Source organism: Panicum virgatum, chromosome 1K (genome assembly GCF_016808335.1).
Source record: "Panicum virgatum strain AP13 chromosome 1K, P.virgatum_v5, whole genome shotgun sequence".
Lineage (NCBI taxonomy): Eukaryota > Viridiplantae > Streptophyta > Magnoliopsida > Poales > Poaceae > Panicum > Panicum virgatum.
Window position 1 is genome coordinate 30,307,669 of NC_053136.1, and position 20,949 is coordinate 30,328,617.

General features: G+C 49.6%; 1 protein-coding gene across 1 annotated transcript; it reads left to right on the forward strand.

The window, feature by feature from the left end:
- Window positions 1–632: 632 nt before the first annotated feature.
- LOC120702319 (protein ROS1A-like) lies at window positions 633–16,031 on the forward strand. The gene is made up of 17 exons (XM_039986052.1): window positions 633–934; window positions 1,278–2,378; window positions 3,106–3,196; window positions 3,296–3,857; window positions 4,954–5,036; window positions 5,443–5,527; window positions 5,597–5,685; window positions 5,758–5,826; window positions 5,918–5,954; window positions 6,044–6,126; window positions 7,522–7,980; window positions 8,059–8,095; window positions 8,197–8,286; window positions 14,777–14,842; window positions 14,930–15,044; window positions 15,127–15,165; window positions 15,517–16,031. The coding sequence occupies exons 1-17, from the start codon at window positions 859–861 to the stop codon at window positions 15,717–15,719; spliced, it is 3,285 nt and encodes a 1,094-aa protein (XP_039841986.1). The 5' UTR covers window positions 633–858; the 3' UTR covers window positions 15,720–16,031.
- The last annotated feature ends 4,918 nt before the right edge of the window (window positions 16,032–20,949 follow it).

A 20,949-nucleotide genomic window follows, 5' to 3' on the forward strand; every position in this document is an offset into this window, starting at 1 on the left:
CATATCTATTCCCTCTATATACTATCACTCATTAACTAACTATTTATTTATCGTTTTTAAATTTAAAAAAATTATACAGTATTTATACTATCATAATACACATTATCATCATGTTACAGAGCTAGAATGAGATTAATATCGTGAAGAAACAGTGTGATTAGAATACAGGAGAGCTGAAACACCCTACCCCGTATATAGGGGAGCTTTGGGGGACCACTAGAGGGAAACCCCCCTGGGGGCGGTTCCCAGAACCGTTGGAGCAAGCCTTAAACCGCATCTGGGCAGAACCCAACCTAAGGCCCTGTTTAGTTGTTTTATCTGTAAACGCAAAAAAAAATTTCGTGGGAATCTTGCCAATTTGAAGTACTAAATGAAGTCTATTTATAAAACTTTTTACACAGATGGGTTGTAAATCGCGAGACGAATCTAATGATGCTAATTAATCCATGATTAAGCAATAATTAGCGGACTGTTACCGCACACGTGGCCCGTCCCCGACCCCGCCACCTCCGCCCGCCCGCCACCTGCGGCAGCAGCGCGGGTCTCATCTGTCAGCGGCACGCAGCGCCACTTGTCCCCTTCCGCCGGAGTCCCCAAACGGCAACCGCAGCAACCCCTCCTTGTCGTCGTCCCCTGCTTCTACTATCTCCTCCCCGCAACGGACGGAGCAGTTAAGAGAGAGAGAGAGAGAGAGAGAGAGAGAGAGAGAGAGAGAGAAAACAGAGGGCCTCTTTACTCCGTCCGGCAGCGCGGGGTGAACGCCAGGCCCGGAGCGGAGCGGGGACGGTGGAAGCTTCGTCTCCCGTGCCGAGCGGCCGCGCCCGGGGTTGCTCCCCCCGCCGCCGCGGCGCTGCGGCCATGGCCGCAGTGGCAGAGGCAGAGGCAGAGGCAGAGGCGGAGGCGGAGGCGGAGGCGGAGGCGGCGGCAGATCTTGGTGAGTGCGCAGAGCTCGATTCTGCTCTTCCCCCAATCTGCTGTCTGTTATACCCGCTTCCTGTTGCGCTTGTTGCTGCAACCCGCTATTGGCTCATTGTTCAGTGAGATATCGGTGTCTTGAGTGGACAAAAGTGTTCTTTCTTCCGCATGCTATTGGTTTTTTGTTCTTGTAGTTGTTCGTTCACTTCGATTGTTCACCGTACTTTTCTTTTTCTGCAATCTGCTACTGGCCAGTGATTCTGCGGGTTCTGAATCTGGGACTCGGAAAAATCGTTCCTTTGTTTGGCGCGCGCATTGGTGGTTGCTGTAACCGATGGATATTCTTTGCTTTTATGGAACAGGGTCTCGTTTGGGGATGACGCCGGCGACCCCCGACATTGTTCGCAAGCCGGCTCAGCAGTCCCGGACAACAGGCGCGGATGGCTCGTGCTGCACTGCTCTGTTCACCAGCGCAGCGCCGGCGCCGGCGCCGGCTGCTGGCCCTGGAAAAGCGGAGAGCGACGGCTTGGCCTCGGTGCCGTCGCCCGTACAGGAGCAGTCCCAGTCCGCAGCGGAGGATTTGGGCGAAGTGGACTGTGCTATGGTGAGCACGCAGGAGTCCAGCACCTTGCATCCGCTGGTGGGCGAGTCCTCTGGCAAGGTCGCACAACAAGAGCAGCAGCAGGAAGAAGGTGTTGTCAGTGGCAGTGATGCTGTTGGTGCGGCTCCTGTCCCTACTCCGGAGAAAATGGAGCCTACACCTAGGAGGCGGTGGAAGAAGTCGACGAAGGGGATTCTCCGGTTCAAGGTGGTGAAAGATAAAGTGATGAAGCGGAAGATGACCCCGAAGACCGCCACACCCCGGAAAGTGAAGAAGGATAAGATGAAGCGAACGCCGGAGGATGGTAGCCAACATGGTGGTGCTGGCAGCTCTAATAGCGAGAGACACAAGCTGGATCTGGATTCAGATTCTCCGGAGGATGGTAGCCAACATGGTGGTGCTGGAAGCTCTAATAGCGCGAGACGCAAGCTGGATCTGGATTCAGATTCATCCCAAAGTAAAACATGTTTCAGCAGCAGAGCCAAATTGATGGATAATTTGAAGTGCCTTGCCAAAAGTCATGGTTTAAGTGTTCAGCCGACTCGGCGCACGAGGAGCAAGAGAGGGAGGAAGCGGCAGCTGACTCCAACTGGTGCATCATCCTCTGCACTTGTTCCACTTTGGGGCTCAGCCCAACTTGACATCGCATGCCATGGAAATCATGGGAAGAAATTGTGGAATAAGGTGTTGGGCCTTACTGAGGAGACACTGCGGGTGTGTGATATTCTGGCAAAGTGGGATGGGAGTGACAGTGAGAGTTTTGAAGGGTTTGATATTGGCAGCGGACCTGAATGGGATCGAACACGACACATGTTTGAAAAATTAGTGGATATATTCATTGCTGCAATGCTTGATCTAATGGGTAATGATCCTGGCCCTTTTATGCCTTCATGTGTGCAAATGCAAGAAAGTTGATCTCGTTACATTTAATAAAAAAGGGATAATCACAAAAGAAATGCTTTCCAACTGTTTTGTCTAAAAAGGTTAGGAAATCTTGCACTAGTACATGTTACTCCATGAGCTCAGTTTTTCTCCTTTTTGTCAAAAGTCACTGCAATGCTACTATCCCATCTTGGTTTTTCTTTTGGATGCAATAGGGAAGAAACTGAAAATGATTCCATGAGTGCTTTGTGGACTTGTAAATGATTTTCAGAGTTAGTCAATCTCATATTTGGCGGAAAGAAATGAAACTTGTAAATAGCTTAATTTGTTGAAATACTTCACTGAGATGCCACTGCTTTGTTTCCCTTTCCTTCTTTTAGATTCTGCACTCCTTTTCAAATGCATTTTAGCTTCTGAACTGTGATCAAATTACTAAGAATGTGTGTGTGTGTGTGTGTACATTGTTTTTGTGCAAACATGCAATTCTATACTAAAAACATGTGCATTCGGAGGTCATATTGAGAAGCAACTATGTGGTGCCTGGGTGACAACAGTGATGCCTCAGTGTCACAATCTATAAATGGAAATTAAATCTTTCTTCCACAGTATTTAGTTATGTGGGATCAAATCAAGCCATAGGATCTTCTGCCTCTATGGAACACAAGAGTATGAATTGGGTTCTAATCCCTTAAATTGCTTTTTATCAGGGCCCAGAAAATTCTCTCCATGGGGAGGATCCGTAATTGATTCTGTGGTTGGTACTTTCCTTACACAAAATGTTGCTGATAATTTATCAAGGTAAAAATAACAGAGGATCCGTAAATATGATTTTTTAGCCTATTTATGTGTTTTCTTCTTGAACTAATTCCTTTTTTCACTTTCCTACATTTTTCACAGCCATGCTTTCATGAACCTTGCAGCAAAGTTTCCTCCAAGGAAGAGATTCCATAAAGCTGAAGATTGTTCAAGTACAGCTCCATTAGTAGATGATGCTGATGAAAACATCAACCAAAATGAAGCACCTGATACTTTTGATTCAGTCGACTCAAATTTTGATGAATACATTGATTCTGAAGAAGAAGATGGCCATGATACAGATATTAAAGGGCATTATGGTGAAGAGTACAGTAGACTTATAGAGAGTTTTATTGCTAATCTCAAAGAGAAAGGCATTTCTACTTGGGACAGTGACCTTATGAACTTAGTGAAGGATAAATCTGGAAATCCAATATGCACTGAAAGAACCTTAAGAAAGTTTATAGCTTCGCTGCGACCGGTCCCACCATCTATCTGGAAAGAGTTACGGCAGGAAGCATTTGGAAAAGGATACAGTGACAGAAGTCGAACGGGACCAAGTGATGCTGTAGATTGGGAATCCGTACTACACGCACCGATTGCTGAGGTCGCGAAATGCATTGAAGTTAGGGGACAGCATTACATTTTGGCATTGCGGATACAGGTATGTTTTTGCAAATCACAACTTCCATCTACTTATGTCTAATATTTTTTTTTCTGTCTTGATTATATTTATAAATATCTTACACCCAAGAAAGGAAGGCACCCATCTTTGAAAAAGTTACACAGCATTGGTTGTCCTATTAAAAAAAATGTAGCCAAACTATATTTCTAATTTATATGCAATATTTCTGTTGCAGGAACAAGTTTCTAAAATTTTATCTGATATTTGTGTAGAGGAAAATTTCGAGATGATTTTTTTTTCATTTACAAGTGTATTTGGAGTGAGCTTTGTGCATCAAGTGCCTGTTGTGTTACTAGAGATACTTCTAAGCCTCAGATAGATAAAGTTTAGTCTTTTGTTCTATTCTTTCTCAAGAGAGACACCATCCTACTCGGCTGTGTGCTGCAACAGATTTTAATTTTCTTATCAGCAAAAGCAATAATGGCATTTCCTCTTTACCATTGAAGCAAATTACTCTTATGTGCGTGTGTGTGTGCGCGCACGCATCTATATTTTGTGAGAAAGCAGTTGACTGTAATTCATAATAGCGTACAGACATTTATATGCTAAAATTATTTATTTCAACAAAACATGCTTCATCCATTTTTCAGGGCTGTTATGCCCACTGAAGCTGGTATTGAAATCTTAAAAGAAAAAAAAGAGAACTCTAGCCTCCCTGATAAGCTGCTGAAGTGTTGGTAGATCAATTTTATGCCTTCACTAAAAAATTTGATGGGATCAATAATCGGCATATAGTTACAAAAAATAACTGTTGGAACACAAATTAGAGATTTTTTGGTGCATGACATGCTACATGACTATAAATATTGGAATTGAGATAGTAGTACCTGTTCGATATTCTGTGAATCTAAATAAAATGACTGAGATATCCTGTATCATCTACACTAGGCTCCTTATTCAATAATCAAATGTATCCTTCCATTTCACAACAGGACTAAATTTGTGTAGTTTGACCATGGTGTGATTGAATATTAGCTTTCACTTGCTAGGATTTCTTATTCTCGGTGCTGTTGTGATACTTATCCTTTTTGTTCACTGGATGCAAGTGCTATGAGTACTATTTTTCCATTTTCAGGTTTTCCTCATGCATGTAAGGAATGCTCAGGATGGAAGCTTTGACCTGGATTGGCTAAGATATATATCACGTGAAAAAGCCAAGTATGATTTTGCTCATAGAACATACACTGCTTATTGCTTCAGTATTTTGTTCAATTCTTTGTTATGACTGTTTTGGAAATGCAAGGAAATATCTATAAAACAAACATTCCTTTTTATTGCATTTTTGCTTTTGAAAAATTCAGCAGCTTTATTACATATGTCTTTTACCACCTAGAGTTTTATTAGGGGAACAGTAGCAGTGAACCTAGTAAAACTTAGCAATTCTCTATCTAAAACCGTGCAAGTACTACTAGAGGAATGTCATGGGCTCATGGCATTAAGCAGGGAATTGCTACCAGGTTATGAACTAAGAAAATCAAACTTGTCCACAACTATATATATCTACTTGCATAACAAAATTCTATCTCACATAATTTACTTATTATTTTTATTTTTCTTGAATTAGAAATTTTCTGCTCAGTATACATGGCATTGGAGAGAAAAGTGCTGACTGCATTCGTCTTTTGTCTCTGAGGCATAAAGCATTCCCAGTAAGTTATATTTTCTGGAACTGTAGAAAATACTGTCAAGCATGAATGCTGACTCTATGCTTATTTCAGGTTGATGTCAATGTAGCTCGCATAGTCACAAGGCTAGGATGGGTCAAACTTCAACCATTAAATGGTGCTGAGTTCCATTTAATTAACTCGTAAGATAAGTCTCAGCTGAATTTGTAAATACCATCATGACAATTTTCAACTCATTGTTTGCTATTATGAAGCTACCCAATCATGCGTGATGTTCAAAGGTATTTATGGCCTCGGTTGTGCACCATTGATAAGGACAAACTGTGAGTCCATCATCTCTAGAAGATTATTGGCATTTCGCTGTTACTCTTAGTCTCTTAGCTAATCCATCTGACTATCTGTAAAAAAAAATAGGTATGAACTGCACTGTCTTATGATAACTTTTGGAAAGGTATGTGTATATTCTTAAGTGGATAATAAGCTATGTTTATTTTTTAGCTATGAATAGTTTTCAATACTGGTTGTGGTTGATTGATGTAGGTAATGTGCACAAAAATAAATCCGAACTGCAGTGCCTGCCCTTTCAGTGCAAATTGCAAATATTATAGTAGCTCACTTGCTAGGTAAGTTTCATGCTTTACACTTATATTGATTCTCGAAGTACACTCTTACTTTACTGTTGTGGTTTGTAGATTCTGTAGTAACTAGTGAGTATTTGTATACCATCTAAACGTAAGGAGCATCCATTATTATGCAGATAAAATTAGTTTGAACTAGGTTCTCAAAAAGTAATTACTAAAACGGAATAAGTCTAGAATACTCCCAACCTTTTGCAACAAGAATACCCCCCCCCCCCCCCCAAAAAAAAAACCCTATAAAATTCTGTGTTTAACCCCCTCAACTTTGCAAAACCGTTTACTTACAGGCTGGGGAAGGAAGGAGCAGCTAACTCTAGACATGACTACTTACAAGTGGGCCCCACATGTCAGCCATTCACCTCAGCTAAAGTAAACGGTTTTGCAAAGATGAGAGGGAGGGGGGTAAATACCCGATTTTATAGTTTGGCGGGGTGGGGGGTGAAGAAGTCTAGTTGCAATAGTTTGGGTGGTTACGTTGACTTCTTTCTTACTAAAAACATAAGTAACCCTGTTAGAAGAACTGATCAAATGATGATAAACCAAAATATAGTGGTCCTGTAAGTTATCACATTAGCTACAGTGTACAAGATGGACTCTGAATTATCATAAGAAATGTCAGGTGTATGGGCCTCAAGGAGACCCAGCCACCCAGTGAACAAAAGGCAGCCACAACTTCCTGTTCCCGGGAACATTGTAGCATGGGTCCACCTCTGTTATACAATGTACCGCTTGCCCATTAAGTTATGATAATTAGGAAGTTATTTTCTAGAGTATTCAAGATTGTAAGGTCTGGATTCCATATATTGCATCCATATTAAGGTTACTTTGGGGGTCAAGTCATCCTCCTTGTAAAAGGATATGCAATTTATCAATTTAAGCAAGAAAGAATTAGAGGGGATATCGTTTAACTCTCCAGCTCCCACGACCCCGACATGTGCTGGTCTCCAGTTGCCGCACCTTCCCTTGTTCCCCAGTTCTTTTCCTGATCCCCTCCAACAACATAGTTCAGTGACAAGAAATTTATAACTTCTTTAGGGAAAAAATCCTGCATGATAGACTTTGTTTTTGCTTTAGATTATTTTGATTTAGTAAAAAAGGTTCACCGTTCCCTCTACTCTTTATATTGTTTTCAGTGTACACCCTTAATTTCGAAGCCGTTCAATTTCTGTCCCACAAATATTGAAATCAGTGCAAAGAACTCATTCACCCAATTCAAACCAGTATTAGTAACGGGTTGTATTGCTGAATTGCAAAGGTAATTTGAAAACAAAGAACATTGTCTTGCTCATCCTCTCTCTATCCTTAAGGTCTGTTTTAGGATGTAAACTAATTTGTTTTTTCTGAAATGAAATACTGAGTGATGATATTTGTTGTTAGCAGAAAGTCGCTTCCTCCTCCAGAGAAGCATGAACATGAACACAGAGAACAGCAAGCAAACATGGTTTCTTGTGGGAGATTTCTTTTATCAAATGATAGTTGCATGCCAAGTTCTGACCATATGTATCAACATCAAATTGAAACAAGCAGGACTGCTGAAACACCACCCATTCATAACTGTGAGCCAATTGTTGAGATGCCGCAAAGCCCAGAATATGAATACGAAGAAGCACCTAAAGTGCAAGACGATTCCTACGAATATTATCCAGATATTGAAGATATTGTACCAGGAGGACTACAGTATGACGGTGAGATAGATCTTTGTTCAAGCAAGCATGTGCTAAACAGAAGATCTTGGACACCAAACTGCGGAAAGGACTTGGTCGTAATCAATCCAAATTTCAGCTTCGGACCAAATAAAAAACTGAAAAATATTGGCCGTCTTAGGACAGAACACAACGCGTAAGTAATGTACTCTCATGGTATAATTTTCTTAGAAATTAGCAGCACCCCACTGAGTTTGTTCAATTGCTACTGTAGATATGTCCTCCCAGATGACCATTTAATCTTGGAAGAGGTGTGCTATATTCTGTGATTCTTAACTTTTACAACAATTATGAATTATATTTACTTTTACAGTGACTAATTAATTTAGTGTCCTACATGCTTGTGTACCAGTTCGAAGAGAGAGTTCCAGAAGATCTATGTCCTTACCTCCTGGTCATTATTTCGTGCCCTGATGACTATACAGTGACAGGCACTGTTCTGGTGAGCAACTAATCTTTTGGAAGCTCCAAATTTATGTAAAACGTGGATGTGACGTACATAATATAATAGTTATAAAGGAACATGATTTTTATTAAACGAACCCAAGACTCAACGCTTAGGAATGTCTGAGCTGTGCAGTTCTGTATGAAAACGAAATTGATAGCCATAGCCAAAAGTTATATGCAGTTACTCCCCAACATCCAGTTGCTCTACTGATCTTTGATGGACCAGTCGTGGGAGTGGCTTTGATGACCCAATCCCTTGGGGTTGGAAGGTACATTAGTTTATTTATAATCCCAATCCAAGGGGATTAGATGTTGTTGTAGGAGAGAATAATGTGTTGTATTCTTCCAAACCCTAAAAGGGTGGGTAATATAGTAGCTATACATGGGCTCACATATACACCAACCCCCCCGCAGTCTGAACTACCGGCGCAGCGGTGTTCAAGACTGGACAACAAGAAAGCCAACATCCCCCGCAGTCTGAACAACCGGCGCAGCGGTGTTCAAGACTGGACAACAAGAAAGCACATATAGGGCAAATACCCCCCCGCAGCCACAACTAGCCACCGGCTACATTGAGGCTGGAGCGAAACTCCACGAAAGTCGAGGAGAGAAGACCCTTGGTGAAGATGTCGGCAAACTGGGAGGTGGTCGGGACATGGAGAACCCGAACATCGGCGATAGCGACCCTGTCGCGCACGAAGTGTAAGTCGATCTCCACATGCTTCGTCCGCTGATGCTGGACGGGGTTGGTGGAGAGATTCACGGCGCTGACGTTGTCGCAGTAGACGAACGTGCTCTTGGCGAGCGGGCTGTGGAGCTCCGCAAAGAGCTGTCGGAGCCAGGACGCCTCCGCCACGCTGTTAGCGACAGCCCGGTACTCCGCCTCAACGCTGGAGCGGGAGACAACAGGCTGCCGCTTGGACGACCAGGAGACGAGTACTCCGCCTCAGCGCTGGAGCGGGAGACAACAGGCTGCCGCTTGGACGACCAGGAGACGAGGTTGCTGCCCAGGAAGATGGCGTAGCCGGAAGTGGAGCGGCGAGTGTCCGGATAGCCAGTCCAGTCAGCGTCGGTGTAGACAACCAGCTCAGCTGTGGGAGAGCGGTGAAGAACCAAGCCGAAGCCAACAGAGTCACGTAGCGGAGGAGACACTTCAGCGTAGTAAGGTGTGACTCCCGGGGATCATGTATGTGAAGATAGACCTGCTGAACGGCATATGTGAGATCCGGCCGGGTGAAAGTGAGGTACTGCAAGGCATCGGCAAGGCTCCGGTAGGCAGTAGGATCAGCCACGGGATCACCCAGATCAGCAGACAGCTTCGCCTGAGTGTCGACAGGAGTGGAGCAGGGCTTGCAATTAGTCATCCCAGCCCGTTCCAGGATATCAAGTGCATACTGCCGCTGGTGAAGGAGAAGGCCAGAAGGACGAGGCTCAACAGTAGCACCCAAGAAGTGGTGGAGCTGACCAAGATCCTTCATAGCAAACTCCTGCTGCAGGGAGGAGATGACGCGCTCAAGCAACTGCTGACTGGAGGCGGTGAGCACAATGTCATCAACATAGAGCAACAGGTAGGCAGTCTCATCCCCACGGCGATAGATGAAGAGAGAAGTGTCAGACTTGGCCTCGGTGAAGCCCAATGTCAACAAGAACGTGGTAAACCGAGAATATCAAGCCCGAGGAGCCTGCTTCAGACCATAGAGAGACTTGTTGAGCCAGCAGACCATGTCCGGACGACTGGAGTCCACAAATCCCGCTGGCTGAGAGCAGTAGACTGTCTCTGACAGAGTGCCATGAAGAAATGCATTCTTCACATCCAGCTGGTGCACAGGCCAAGAGCGAGAGAGTGCAAGCAAGAGGACCGTGCGCACAGTAGCAGGCTTCACTACTGGACTGAATGTCTCATCATAGTCCACATCAAGCCGCTGGGTGAAACCCCGGAGAACCCAGCGAGCTTTGTAGCGCTCCAATGGGCCATCAGCCCGACGCTTATGCGTCCAGATCCACTTGCCAGTGACCATATTGTAACCAGAGGGATGCGGCATGAGGTCCCATGTCTGGTTGGCAAGAAGAGCCCCGTACTCTTTTTCCATCGCGCGACGCCAGTGACGATCCACCAGGGTGTCGCGGACAGAGGAGGGTACCGGAGAGACCCGCGGCTCTCCCTCGGTGGCGGAGAGAGTCGCGGCCTGAGACGCCATCCGCCGAGTCACCATGGGATGGATATGCCGAGGATCCCGATGGATGACTGGCAGGTGGTACACCGCCGGCTCGACTCGAGAGAAGTCGGTGGAGGTGGTGGCGGCGACGGCTCCGGTGTAGGTGGCGGAGACTCTGGAGGCGGTGTCGGTGTGGGCGCCGCAGGAGCCTCTGGAGGCGGTGCCAGTGCCGGCGCCGAACGACGCCGGTACACCTGCACTGGCTGAGCGTACCGCACAGGTGCAGGGGGAGGCACCGGGGCCGCGCGCGGCGCAGCAGGAGATACCGGGGCCGTGCGTTGCACGACAGGAGGTCCTGGGGCCGCGCGTGCCGCGACAGTAGTCACCAGGGCCGCGCTTGGCGCAGTAGGGATCACCGGAAGCGGTGCCGGTGTACCGAGAAAACCTGCAGGGAAAGGACAGACAGGCAAAGGTGGCTGAACCACCGGGTCAATCGAAAACAGGGACTCCAACTCGGGGTCAGGGGAAGGTGTGGATGAGGTGGAGTAGGGGAAATCCGACTTGTCAAATACAACGTGTCGGGAGATGAGGACCCGGCGAGAGGTGAGGTCAAAGCATCGGTACCCCTTGTGGTTAGGAGAGTAACAAAGAAACACACAACGAGTTGAGCGGGGCGCTAGCTTGTGAGCAGCAGTGGGGAAGAGGTATACGGACAAGACATACGCAGCTGAACACCCCGAGAGAGAAAGAAGGAACAGGAGGTGGAGTTATTGAACTCACGCCCGTTGTCACACTGGACGGCTTTAATGGTGTGGCCGAACTGAGTGGACACCCAGGCAAAGAAGTGGAGGAGGGTGGGGAAGGTCTCAGACTTGGCGCGCAAAGGGAAAGTCCAAGAGTAATGAGAAAAATCATCAATCATCACCAGATAGTATTTATAACCAGAAATGCTAAGCACAGGAGAGGTCCACAGGTCACAGTGAACAAGATCAAAGGCATGCGTCGCATGTGAAGAAGAAGAAAAAAAGAAGTCTAACATGACGACATAACTGGCACGCATGATAGATGTGCTCAGCAGGAGCCCTAATACATGGAACATCGGTACTACAACTGAGCTGAGCCAAAACGTCGCGGCCGGGGTGACCAAGCCGGCGGTGCCAGGTGGTGGAAGACGGCGTCGCGGCAAAAGCGGCAGACGAAGAAGAGGTCGAAGGCGGAGTAGCGGAAGCAGGAAGGCGAAGAGTGTAAAGGGGCCCGTGCTGTCACATCGGAGGAGCGGACGCCGGGAAGCCGAATCCTTCACAGTAAGACTAGAAGAGTCAAATTCGATGGAACAAGAATTATCAGCAGTAAACTGGCGAATGGAAGGAATGTTATGAACCGTCTGAGAAGCAACAAGGATATTGGGAAGACGAAAAGAACCAGGAGCAGAACCCACGGTGGTGACAGTAAGGCAAGACCCATCACCAACCATAATGGAAGAAGGATAAGAGGGGTGTGGGGGTCGGACAGAAGAGAGGATACCGGCATCTGGGGTGGTGTGGAAGGAGGCACCCGAGTCGGCGATCCACTCGGTGCTGACCGGCGGCGTCAGCCCCATGGTGCTCAAGGACTCCGCCAGAGTGGCCTGGTCACACCCCCCAGGCCAGGTCGGCTGCTGGTTGGGCTGAGCGGGCGGGGTCCAGGATGGCGCGAACAGGGGAGCAGCACCGGTGAACATGGCCGCCGGCTGAAGCTGAGGACGAGGCCCTCCCGGACCCTGGAACGGCCACATCGAGATGCGCCCTGACCATGGGTTGCTGAAGGCTGGCCAGATCGTACCTCCAGGGGCAGGAGCCGGAGCCGGAGCCCTCTGCGCCCGACGGCCCCCACCGGTACTAGTATCCCCAGAAGTAGGGCCACCAGTACCACCACCACCCCGTACCCCCCCCTCGACGACGTCCATGCCCCCCCTTCCGGTCTGCCCGGTGGGAGCAGCACCAAGGAGGGAGGTGGGAGGAGTGGCGGAGGAAGCCGGTGGAGTAGTAAAGAGTGCGGTGTGGGTGGACGAGGACGATCCGGGCGCGAGACCCCTAGGCATCTCCTCGAGAATGAGGTCGTCCCAGACCTGCAGGAAGGAGGGAAAGGGACTCTGGTGGGTGATCCATGTCTTCAGGTGGTCATAGGTGCTGCTCAGACCCGCAGGACATTGAGCACCAAGACCCGATTGGACACCGGACACCCGAGGTCGTGAAGAGCATCAGCCATGCCCTTCATCCTCTTGCAGAACTCACTAACGGAGAGGTCCCCCTGCTCGAAGGTGCGGAAGGTGGCGTCGAGCTGGAGAGCGCGGAACTCGGCGTTGCCGAGGAACTGCCCCTCGAGTGCCAGCCAGGCCTGTCACGCGGTGCCGCCGTGAGTCCTGACGATGTCCTGAAGATCTAGGGAGATGGTCCTAACGATCCAGGACATGGAGACACTGTCGAGGCGCAGCCAGGGTTTTAATAACCGACCGCTAACCGGTAACCGCCGGCCTCCGGTTCCGGTATACCGGTCCGGTTTAGCCGGTTACCGGTCGGAACCGGACAAATTCAAATTTAAATTCAAACTTCCCAGTTCAACCGGTTCGTATCGGTATACCGACCGGTTAGACCGGTTTACCGGTCGGTTTGACCGGTTTACCGGCCGGTTTGACCGGTTTGCATTCAAATCCAAATTTAAAATCGCATGTTAGACCGGTATACCGGCCGGTTAGACCGGTTTACCGGCCGGTTTGACCGGTTTACCAAGTGGGCCTTAATGGGCCGTCTCATTTTTTTCCTTTTCTTTTTTGTTTTAACTCTAAATGCCCGAAAAGTATGTTAAACGAACGATTTTTTGAGAAAATTTGACACCATTAGATTCGTCGCAACTTGAAGTATTTTTAGGAATTTTTTGGGAATTTTTCATTTTTTTGAATTCAAATTTAAATTTTGAATTTGGACCGGTTTCATACCGGACCAAACCGGAACCGGGCCGGACCGGTTTGACCGGTAACCGGTCAAACCGGACCGGTTACCGACGGTTCGGTTAACCCTGGGCGCAGCCACACCACGTCCTGCCCCTCGATCGGCGTGTCGAGGAGGACGTGGTCGTCGAGGGCGTAGCGGCGGAGGGCGAGGAGGACCTGGTCCCGCCTGCGTCCGTAGGAGGAGGACGTGGGGTCGAGGAGGACGGTGACCAGGGCCCTGATGTTCAGGACACCGGCGGCCTGGAGGTGGAGTTGGGCGACCATGGGGTCGGTCGGGTCGTGTCGGGGTCCAGATCCAGAGGGCGGGGCCTGGTGGGAAGAGGAGGTGCCGTGCTCGGGGACGACGGGCTGCTGGCCGGAGGAGACACGGAAGTAGTGCTCCGCCTCGGCGACCCGGAGAGCGAGAGCATCGGCCATGGCTCGCTCGCGCTCCCAAGCAAGGGCAGCCACGCGGACCCGCTCCTGGGCCGCCGAAGCCTCGGACTTGGCGGCCAGGAGGGCCGCGGCGAGAGCAGCGTCGGCCTGCTGCTGCCCACGGAGTGCGGTGGCGGCGAACGGCGCATCCGCGGGGGGCATCCTGAGCCTAGGCCACGCGTGCGTGGGCGCGGCCGGCGTGGGGAGAGCTTCGTGAAGCGGCTGCTTGCCTGCAGCGACGGCAGTGCGGTGGGCCGCGGCAGCGGCAGCATTGCTGGCCGGCGGCTGCAGCAGTGGCTGCAAGAGGCCGGCGGCGGCGCCCCCCGCGCCCCCTGCGCCCGTGCCCCCCGCGCCCGCAGTGGCGGTAGGGGCAGGCAGGGCCGGCAACGGCGGCGGCTGGGCGGGTGCAGGGCCGGGAGGAGGAGGGGGTCCGCCCGCGCCAGGAGGGGGTCCGCCCATGGCGGCGGCGGCGGCTGGAGGTGGGAGGAGGAGGAACCTAAGCTAATGATACCATGTAGGAGAGAATAATGTGTTGTATTCCTCCAAACCCTAGAAGGGTGGGTAATATAGTAGCTATACATGGGCCTCTAGATGAGCCTCTATACTTGGGCTCACATATACACCAACAGTTCCTTCTGTCCAAACATTCCCTTCAAATCTGTAGAATCATTATGCTGACCTAAAATTATTGGAAAATTGTGACAAATCCCTGTCAGATTTTATTGCCATTTTTGATGAAATTAGTTTATTGCCATTTTTGATGAAATTAGTCAGAAATGATGCAAATGCTTAAATAGTTCTAGTGACAACAGTGTTCTAAGCTCCCCATCAAAGTATTTTTTTTGCATCAACGTTGCTGATATGAAGATATAATTGCCCCCTCCCCCTTTTTGTTCCTAACTGTATGCATACTTGAATATTTACAGATACCCTGCCGGACAGCAACTCGAGGGAAGTTTCCGCTGAATGGTACCTACTTCCAAGCAAATGAGGTACCCAACCTTTGATCCAACTATCCAAGCAAATGTCGTACCAGATTGGCCAAACACTGGTCCATAACAAAATACCCATTTTTGTAGGTTTTTGCAGATCACTCATCTAGCCGTCACCCAATAACTATACCTAGGGAATGCATCGGGGTGCTGGATAGAAGCATAGTATACTTCGGTTCATCTATACACTCGATCACAAGAGGTATTATTTTAGTGCAATGTAAGCATGAAAGCATTGAAAATTTTAAATGGTTGCTCATGAGCTGAAATTCTTATCAACCTAGGTCAAACAAGACATGGTATCGAAGAGTGCTTCAAGAAAGGTATAATTGGTTCTGAATGTTTCGGTTTTCTGTTCTTTTATGGCTGAGCCGTTGGGCTTTTTTGTTAATGGTATTACGTAATCATCTTAAGGCTGTTAGCCCACAAGGTCATAGGTTCAAATCCCAGATTCATAGTGGATGCAAAATCCAATAACTAATCCAACAAACTATGCAAGAAAAATGAGCTTTGCCACTTAGAAATTGCACTCTGAGCTGATATGTTGCACTTAGAAATAATTAAATAAAAGCAAGGAATCACCCACCAGTTACCGCCCATGGATTTGTATAACACAGACATGCAATTCCTTCTCTGGTCTAATCTTGGCAGAACCCCGTGGTGATTTGTTGCAGGATATGTCTGTGTACGAGGATTTCATCGGAGGACAAGAACACCAATGCGCCTATGCGGCACACTGCATGCTACCAACACCGCAAAGAAAGAAGCTTTGAAGAAAGAAGCTGTGAAGAAAGAAGGCGAGGAGAAGCATGCAAAGCGGGTCAGGACGTCCCCGGAGGGGAAGAGTAAAGAGAAAGGGGCACCTTCGGTGAGGTAAGGAGAAAGGGGCACCTTCGGTGAGCTAGGACCTGATAGTCGCTTGACATAGCTGTGTACAAATTGTAGCTGATGAGAATAATAATGCTTAGCTAGTTCTGTAACCCTGTGTTAGGACAGTACGTATTTTAGTCGTTAGTACATGCTAGTTATGATGCCTAGGGTGGGAGCGAATAAATGGTGGAGGTACCTCTTTGTGTTGCGGCTATTTTATTTCTGTCTCTCTTTATGCCCTGTACAGGTGAGACTATGTTTACCTTCATGTTGCTGTTGGATTATTCATCTTTGAAATAAGTACCGAGTCTGAAATATCTACAGCCAGTGAAGAGAAAGAGACAGGAGATGTGGACATATATAGTCTGTAATTCTAATCTTTCCGCAGTAACGTATACTAATTGACTGACCTCTTGCTAGACATAGAGACCACGAACGTGGAATTTTATTTGTTTCAACCTGACATGTGCTCTAGAAAAGACGAGCGGTTGGGCATAAACCGTGTGGAATTTTCGGTTTACCAAACATTTATGACGATTCTTTTTCTTCCCCTAAAGATGCGAGCAAACATCCTGTCGAATTCACACGATTTGAACGTGATGATGATTTGTGACGACGATTTCCTGCATATGGCATTATGTTTCTGAAGGTTTTTCTCAGCCATATGATTGATTCATGATTCATGTAAGCTCCAATGGCATACCTATTTTTGAATCTGATGTAACATTGTGTTTTAAGCTTAATTAGGACCGCACCCGGCTGCTGCCTGGGGCCTGACTCTGCCACTGTTCAATGGAGAAGTTCGCTAGCTAGATAACCCATGTTGGGCTATATATATGGTGTGCTATATATCTCTGAGCTAACATAGAGAAACAGGAGTTAGGAGTACCACCAAGTTATAAATTAACCCTGCAATCGATGTCATGGATATCCCGTGTATGTTACCTTCCGTTCAAACCGCACACCATTTAACTTCGACCCTACCGTCTCAGTACTGGCTCATGTACCCAGTAGTTCCACACAAATGACAAGCAGGGATGTATGTCCTGCTCTGCATGCATCAGCACATATGTTATATACAGACGCAGAATTTTTAATGCAAACATTTTGAAAAAACTGATACAAAATATTATTCGCCATAAGCAACTTCCACGGTGCAGTGCCTACCTGCATAATCAAAGTAAACCTTAGAAGCAACGACTTGCGTACTTGTTCAACCCACCCACAGAAAACCTCACAAGGAACAACCTCGACTCCTTCTCCCTCCTTGCACTCCAAGCAACACCACTCTCTCTCTCTCTCTCTCTCTCTCTCTCTCTCTCTCTCTCTCTCTCTCTCTCTCTCTCTCTCTCTCTCTTTCTCTCTCTCCATATTTGTATGATCACGAAACCTCTCTTACTAGTTACTACAGAAGCATATTATTAGAATACATACTAGATGTCATGGCACTTGGTGCACTGGCGAATCTAGCGCTATGCCTCGTATGCTCGTCGGTGGAACTCGTCGCGGTGCTGCTCCTCCGCGCCCTCGCCCTCCTCGCCGTCTCCGTCGTGCAGATCCTCAGGCTCCCCGGCCAGGCGGGGGGCGCGGCGCTCGAGGCGGCCAAGGGCGCCGTCGACGCGGCGGTGGAGCTCGTCCTGGGCGCGGCCTGGGACGTGCTCGCGGCCGCCGTCTCGGCGTTCCTGGACCTCGTGTGGAGCGCAGCCGCGGGCGTCGCGGAGCTCGCGGCGGGAGCGGCGACGGAGCTCCTGGAGGCCTCGCGGGACGGCGGCGAGGAGGCCGCCAGGGCCCTCGCGGCGGCGCTGGAGGGCGCGGTGGACGCCGCGGTGGCGGTGGCGACCAGGCTCGTGGAGAGCTACGTGGGCGCGCTTGGGCAAGTCGTGGACAGCCTCAACTCATGAAGCGTCGACGTGCACATGTGTCAGGTGGCCACACATAGACATAGGCAGACGCCTTCTGTTCTGACTAGGTATTGCCATTTGAAGAGCATTTCAGGTAGTTTCAGGCGGTGTTTATATAAAACTTTTGTGTGTGTGTGTGTGTGTGTGTAGATCAAATTTTAGCCAAATCAGAAGGATTTAATTGGAGCACAATCACAATCCGTTGATCAAAACAAACGTGCCTGTCGGGTGAAGTACGGGTACCCCCATTGCTATTTCTAATTTAGTTATGTCCATGATGAACATTTAAAAGCAATAATGTTTTTCCAAACAACATCAACATGGCAATAATAATCTGTTGTGTCATCATGTTAGTATACAGAAACGGAGTAGAATTGTATTACAAATGTACGCACATAATTGTTGGACAAATTAAATTGTCAGTACATAATTCAAATGGCAATTGTACGTATTGAAGAAGGCTGAAGGCTATGTCTCTGCTGTACGTATGCCAATAACACGGTTATACTGGGTCAAGCAGCGCAAATTCCAGCCAATTTCTACCTTGTCATGGGTGTCGACATAACCCACCGGAATGGCCTCCGCACTAGCACCACGCTGGACAGCGGGGTAACGGACAAGTTGGCCATCCCGGTTCCCAGCGGGGAGCTCGAATGTGGAGCGGCTAAACTGCCCCCCATGGACGAGCCGCCGCTGCAGAAGTTCCAGCTGCGATTGCTCGTGCGTCGTGAGCATTTCAAAAAAAAAAAAATGGAGAAAGAGAGGGGGAGAATCCTTACCTCGGGGGCGCAATGGGCCTCTGACGCCACCATGGGGAAAGGATCGCCGGCCGCTTCGGCGCTGGTGGCCGCTCCGACGTCGCCGAGTTCGCTGCTCCGGCAAAAGAAGACCCCTCCTGGTCCGCGTCTCCGGCGGACTGTGCCAGCGTGGAGGAGGGTGATGCAGAAGGCGAGTCCAGCAGGATGGGGGAGACCGAGCGCGGCGCTTGTTCCTCCCCCAATCGGAGTTCTGCACATCGTTCCCTGCACCATGAGGCCCGTCTCCCCCAGATGCTCGGGCACCACCATCACCACCGTCACGGGACGGAGGAGGGAGAGGAGCCAGGCCGCGCGCGTCTACCTCCGGGTAGTGACCGACGATGGACAGAGCGTCCTGGTCTGCGCATAGAGGTTTGATCTGGTAAGGAAGGAAGGACACGGCTGGTCCCTTCTCACCCATGACCATGTCTAGCCACCCCGTCACCGTCTCTGCATCCGGGCCGGATCCGGCGCCACACGCCAAGCGACTGGCGTCGCTTTTGCCAGTGTTGAGCCAGGCAATGGGGACGGGCCTGCAGCGGGGCTAGACGGCGGTGAAAGAAGTCCGTAGCTACCATCGCCGCGGTACCCATGGCTTGCCGGAACAATTCGATTCGCTCCAGCACCGGCCGCCCTGCCGCTCCAAGCACCGGCACCTCGGTCCACCTCGAGTTGACCACCGGAGGACGCTGGGGGAGGCAGAGGTGCTCGAACTCATTGGCTACTTCCATGTACAGCCATTGCCGCTCCCAGTTCACCCACTTCCCCCGAAGTGTCGTATGGGGGTAGTTCGAGCCTCGCCACCGAAAGAAGACCCCACCTACGGTGCAGGGTTGAGGGGCGGCGTCCTGGCCGGCAAAGGTCGACGGTGATCGGCAGATGGAGAAGAAGTAGCGGAAGAGCTCCACCGATGGCCGCACCCCCACGAACATCTCGCAGGCATGGGCAAAGAGCGCCAGCGCGAGTATGGCATTGGGGGTGAGGTGCACCAGGTGGAGGCCAAACTACTTCAGCGCCGCCACCAAGAAGGGTAAGAATGGCGGCACGAACCCCGCCAGCACAAAGGGGAGGAAGGCGACCTCTTCTTGAAAATGGCAGGGTACTGGGATAGCCTCCCCTCGACGGAGCACAGTGCCGGCCGGCACCAGCTTCCTGGCAGTGGACACCCTGCCGTCGTCCACTGTCGACGGCACGAAGTCGAGAACCCGTCGACCGCTTGCTTGAGCGCCGCGGCGAGCCTTGGCAACCACATGCAAAGACGAGAGCTAGGAAGCAAGAGGCGTCGAAGGGGAACGAGGGCAAGAAGGCTAGTAGGCATGGCCGCCAATAGGGCTCCCCTCTCCCATTATATACTTATGGGGGAGGGGATAAGACACCAAGGGGCACGGTTGCGGCGATGTCTTGTCTTCTCCGACGGGCTTGGCGCAATCCTCCACGACATCGACGTGGGGAAAGCAAACGTCGCCGGGCGGCGGATTGATTCTTGGCCCCACTACTAACCCACATATGTGAGTTTGTGGTGGGCCCAGAGGCTACTATCAGCGTAATGGGAACGAGAGTACCCATAACTCCGGACCAAAGCTTGATTAGTGGATTCATGATCACTAATCTTGGGCCACGGAAGGAGGCCTGTCCCACACGAGGAGCCTAAAGTGTGGGCCGCCCTCGTCTTGGTAGGGACCCACTATGCAGCGGCTGCAGAAACCCCAAGCGGGAGGATTGCTTTGGGTAGAAGGAAGCGGCTCGGTAAAAAAGCTTTATACCAGAGCCGGAACCCTAGGGGTTCACAGCACCGCGCCGCCCTCCCCAGGTGTGGGGCCTGAGGGAGGCGTGGCTTCCCCGTAAAAACATCATGATTACGGGGGAGTCAAGAGATACGCCATTGACGGGAAAGCCGGCTGGGGGGAGGGGGGGACAAACCTCAGAGCCGCGTCCCATCAGGTGGCGGTGGACGGTTGCGGGGGGCCCTCCCCTGTCACTTCACGTCACGTCAAGACCACCTCGGAGCAGCCCGGGCCTTCACTACGCAGGACGGAAAACATCCCGGGTTGCCTTGGGACGCCTCAGGGCTCACCCTGGGATCGACTGGGTGGGCCTGACAAGCCATCATCCCGCGTAATGGGGTTCAGATCAATAACTGTAGGACGATGCTCCCCGTTTGGGCCAAGCATTCACACTACGAGAGGAATATTCTGCGGACCCGATCGTCTATAAATAGAGAGGAACTAGCACATGTAAGGGGATCGGCTCTCGAGCCCAGAAAATAAACTCTTAGCACACAGGACATAGGGTATTACGCTCTCCAACAGCCCGAACCTGAACCACTATGTCAATCCATCTCATCGTAGGGTGAGATCTCGCTGCGTGTTACACCCCTGGCCGAATCTCTAAACGGCTGTTCCCTAGAATCTCTGCTTGGATTACCACCATTGGACCAAAAACCTAGTAATGACATTAAGAAATGTCAACAAGCATTTCTACCACTATTGTCGGGATGACATTTGTAAAAGGACTTACTAGTATATAGTCTCAGTTATGT

What these genes read in the sequence shown, in the direction of transcription:
- LOC120702319 (XM_039986052.1), top strand. Translation starts at nt 859, where the DNA reads ATGGCCGCAGTGGCAGAGGCAGAGGCAGAGGCAGAGGCGGAGGCGGAG. An exon ending in TTATGATAACTTTTGGAAAG is followed by an intron (nt 5,955 to 6,043) that starts GTATGTGTATAT and finishes TGATTGATGTAG; the next exon opens with GTAATGTGCACAAAAATAAA. An exon ending in ACCATTTAATCTTGGAAGAG is followed by an intron (nt 8,096 to 8,196) that starts GTGTGCTATATT and finishes CTTGTGTACCAG; the next exon opens with TTCGAAGAGAGAGTTCCAGA.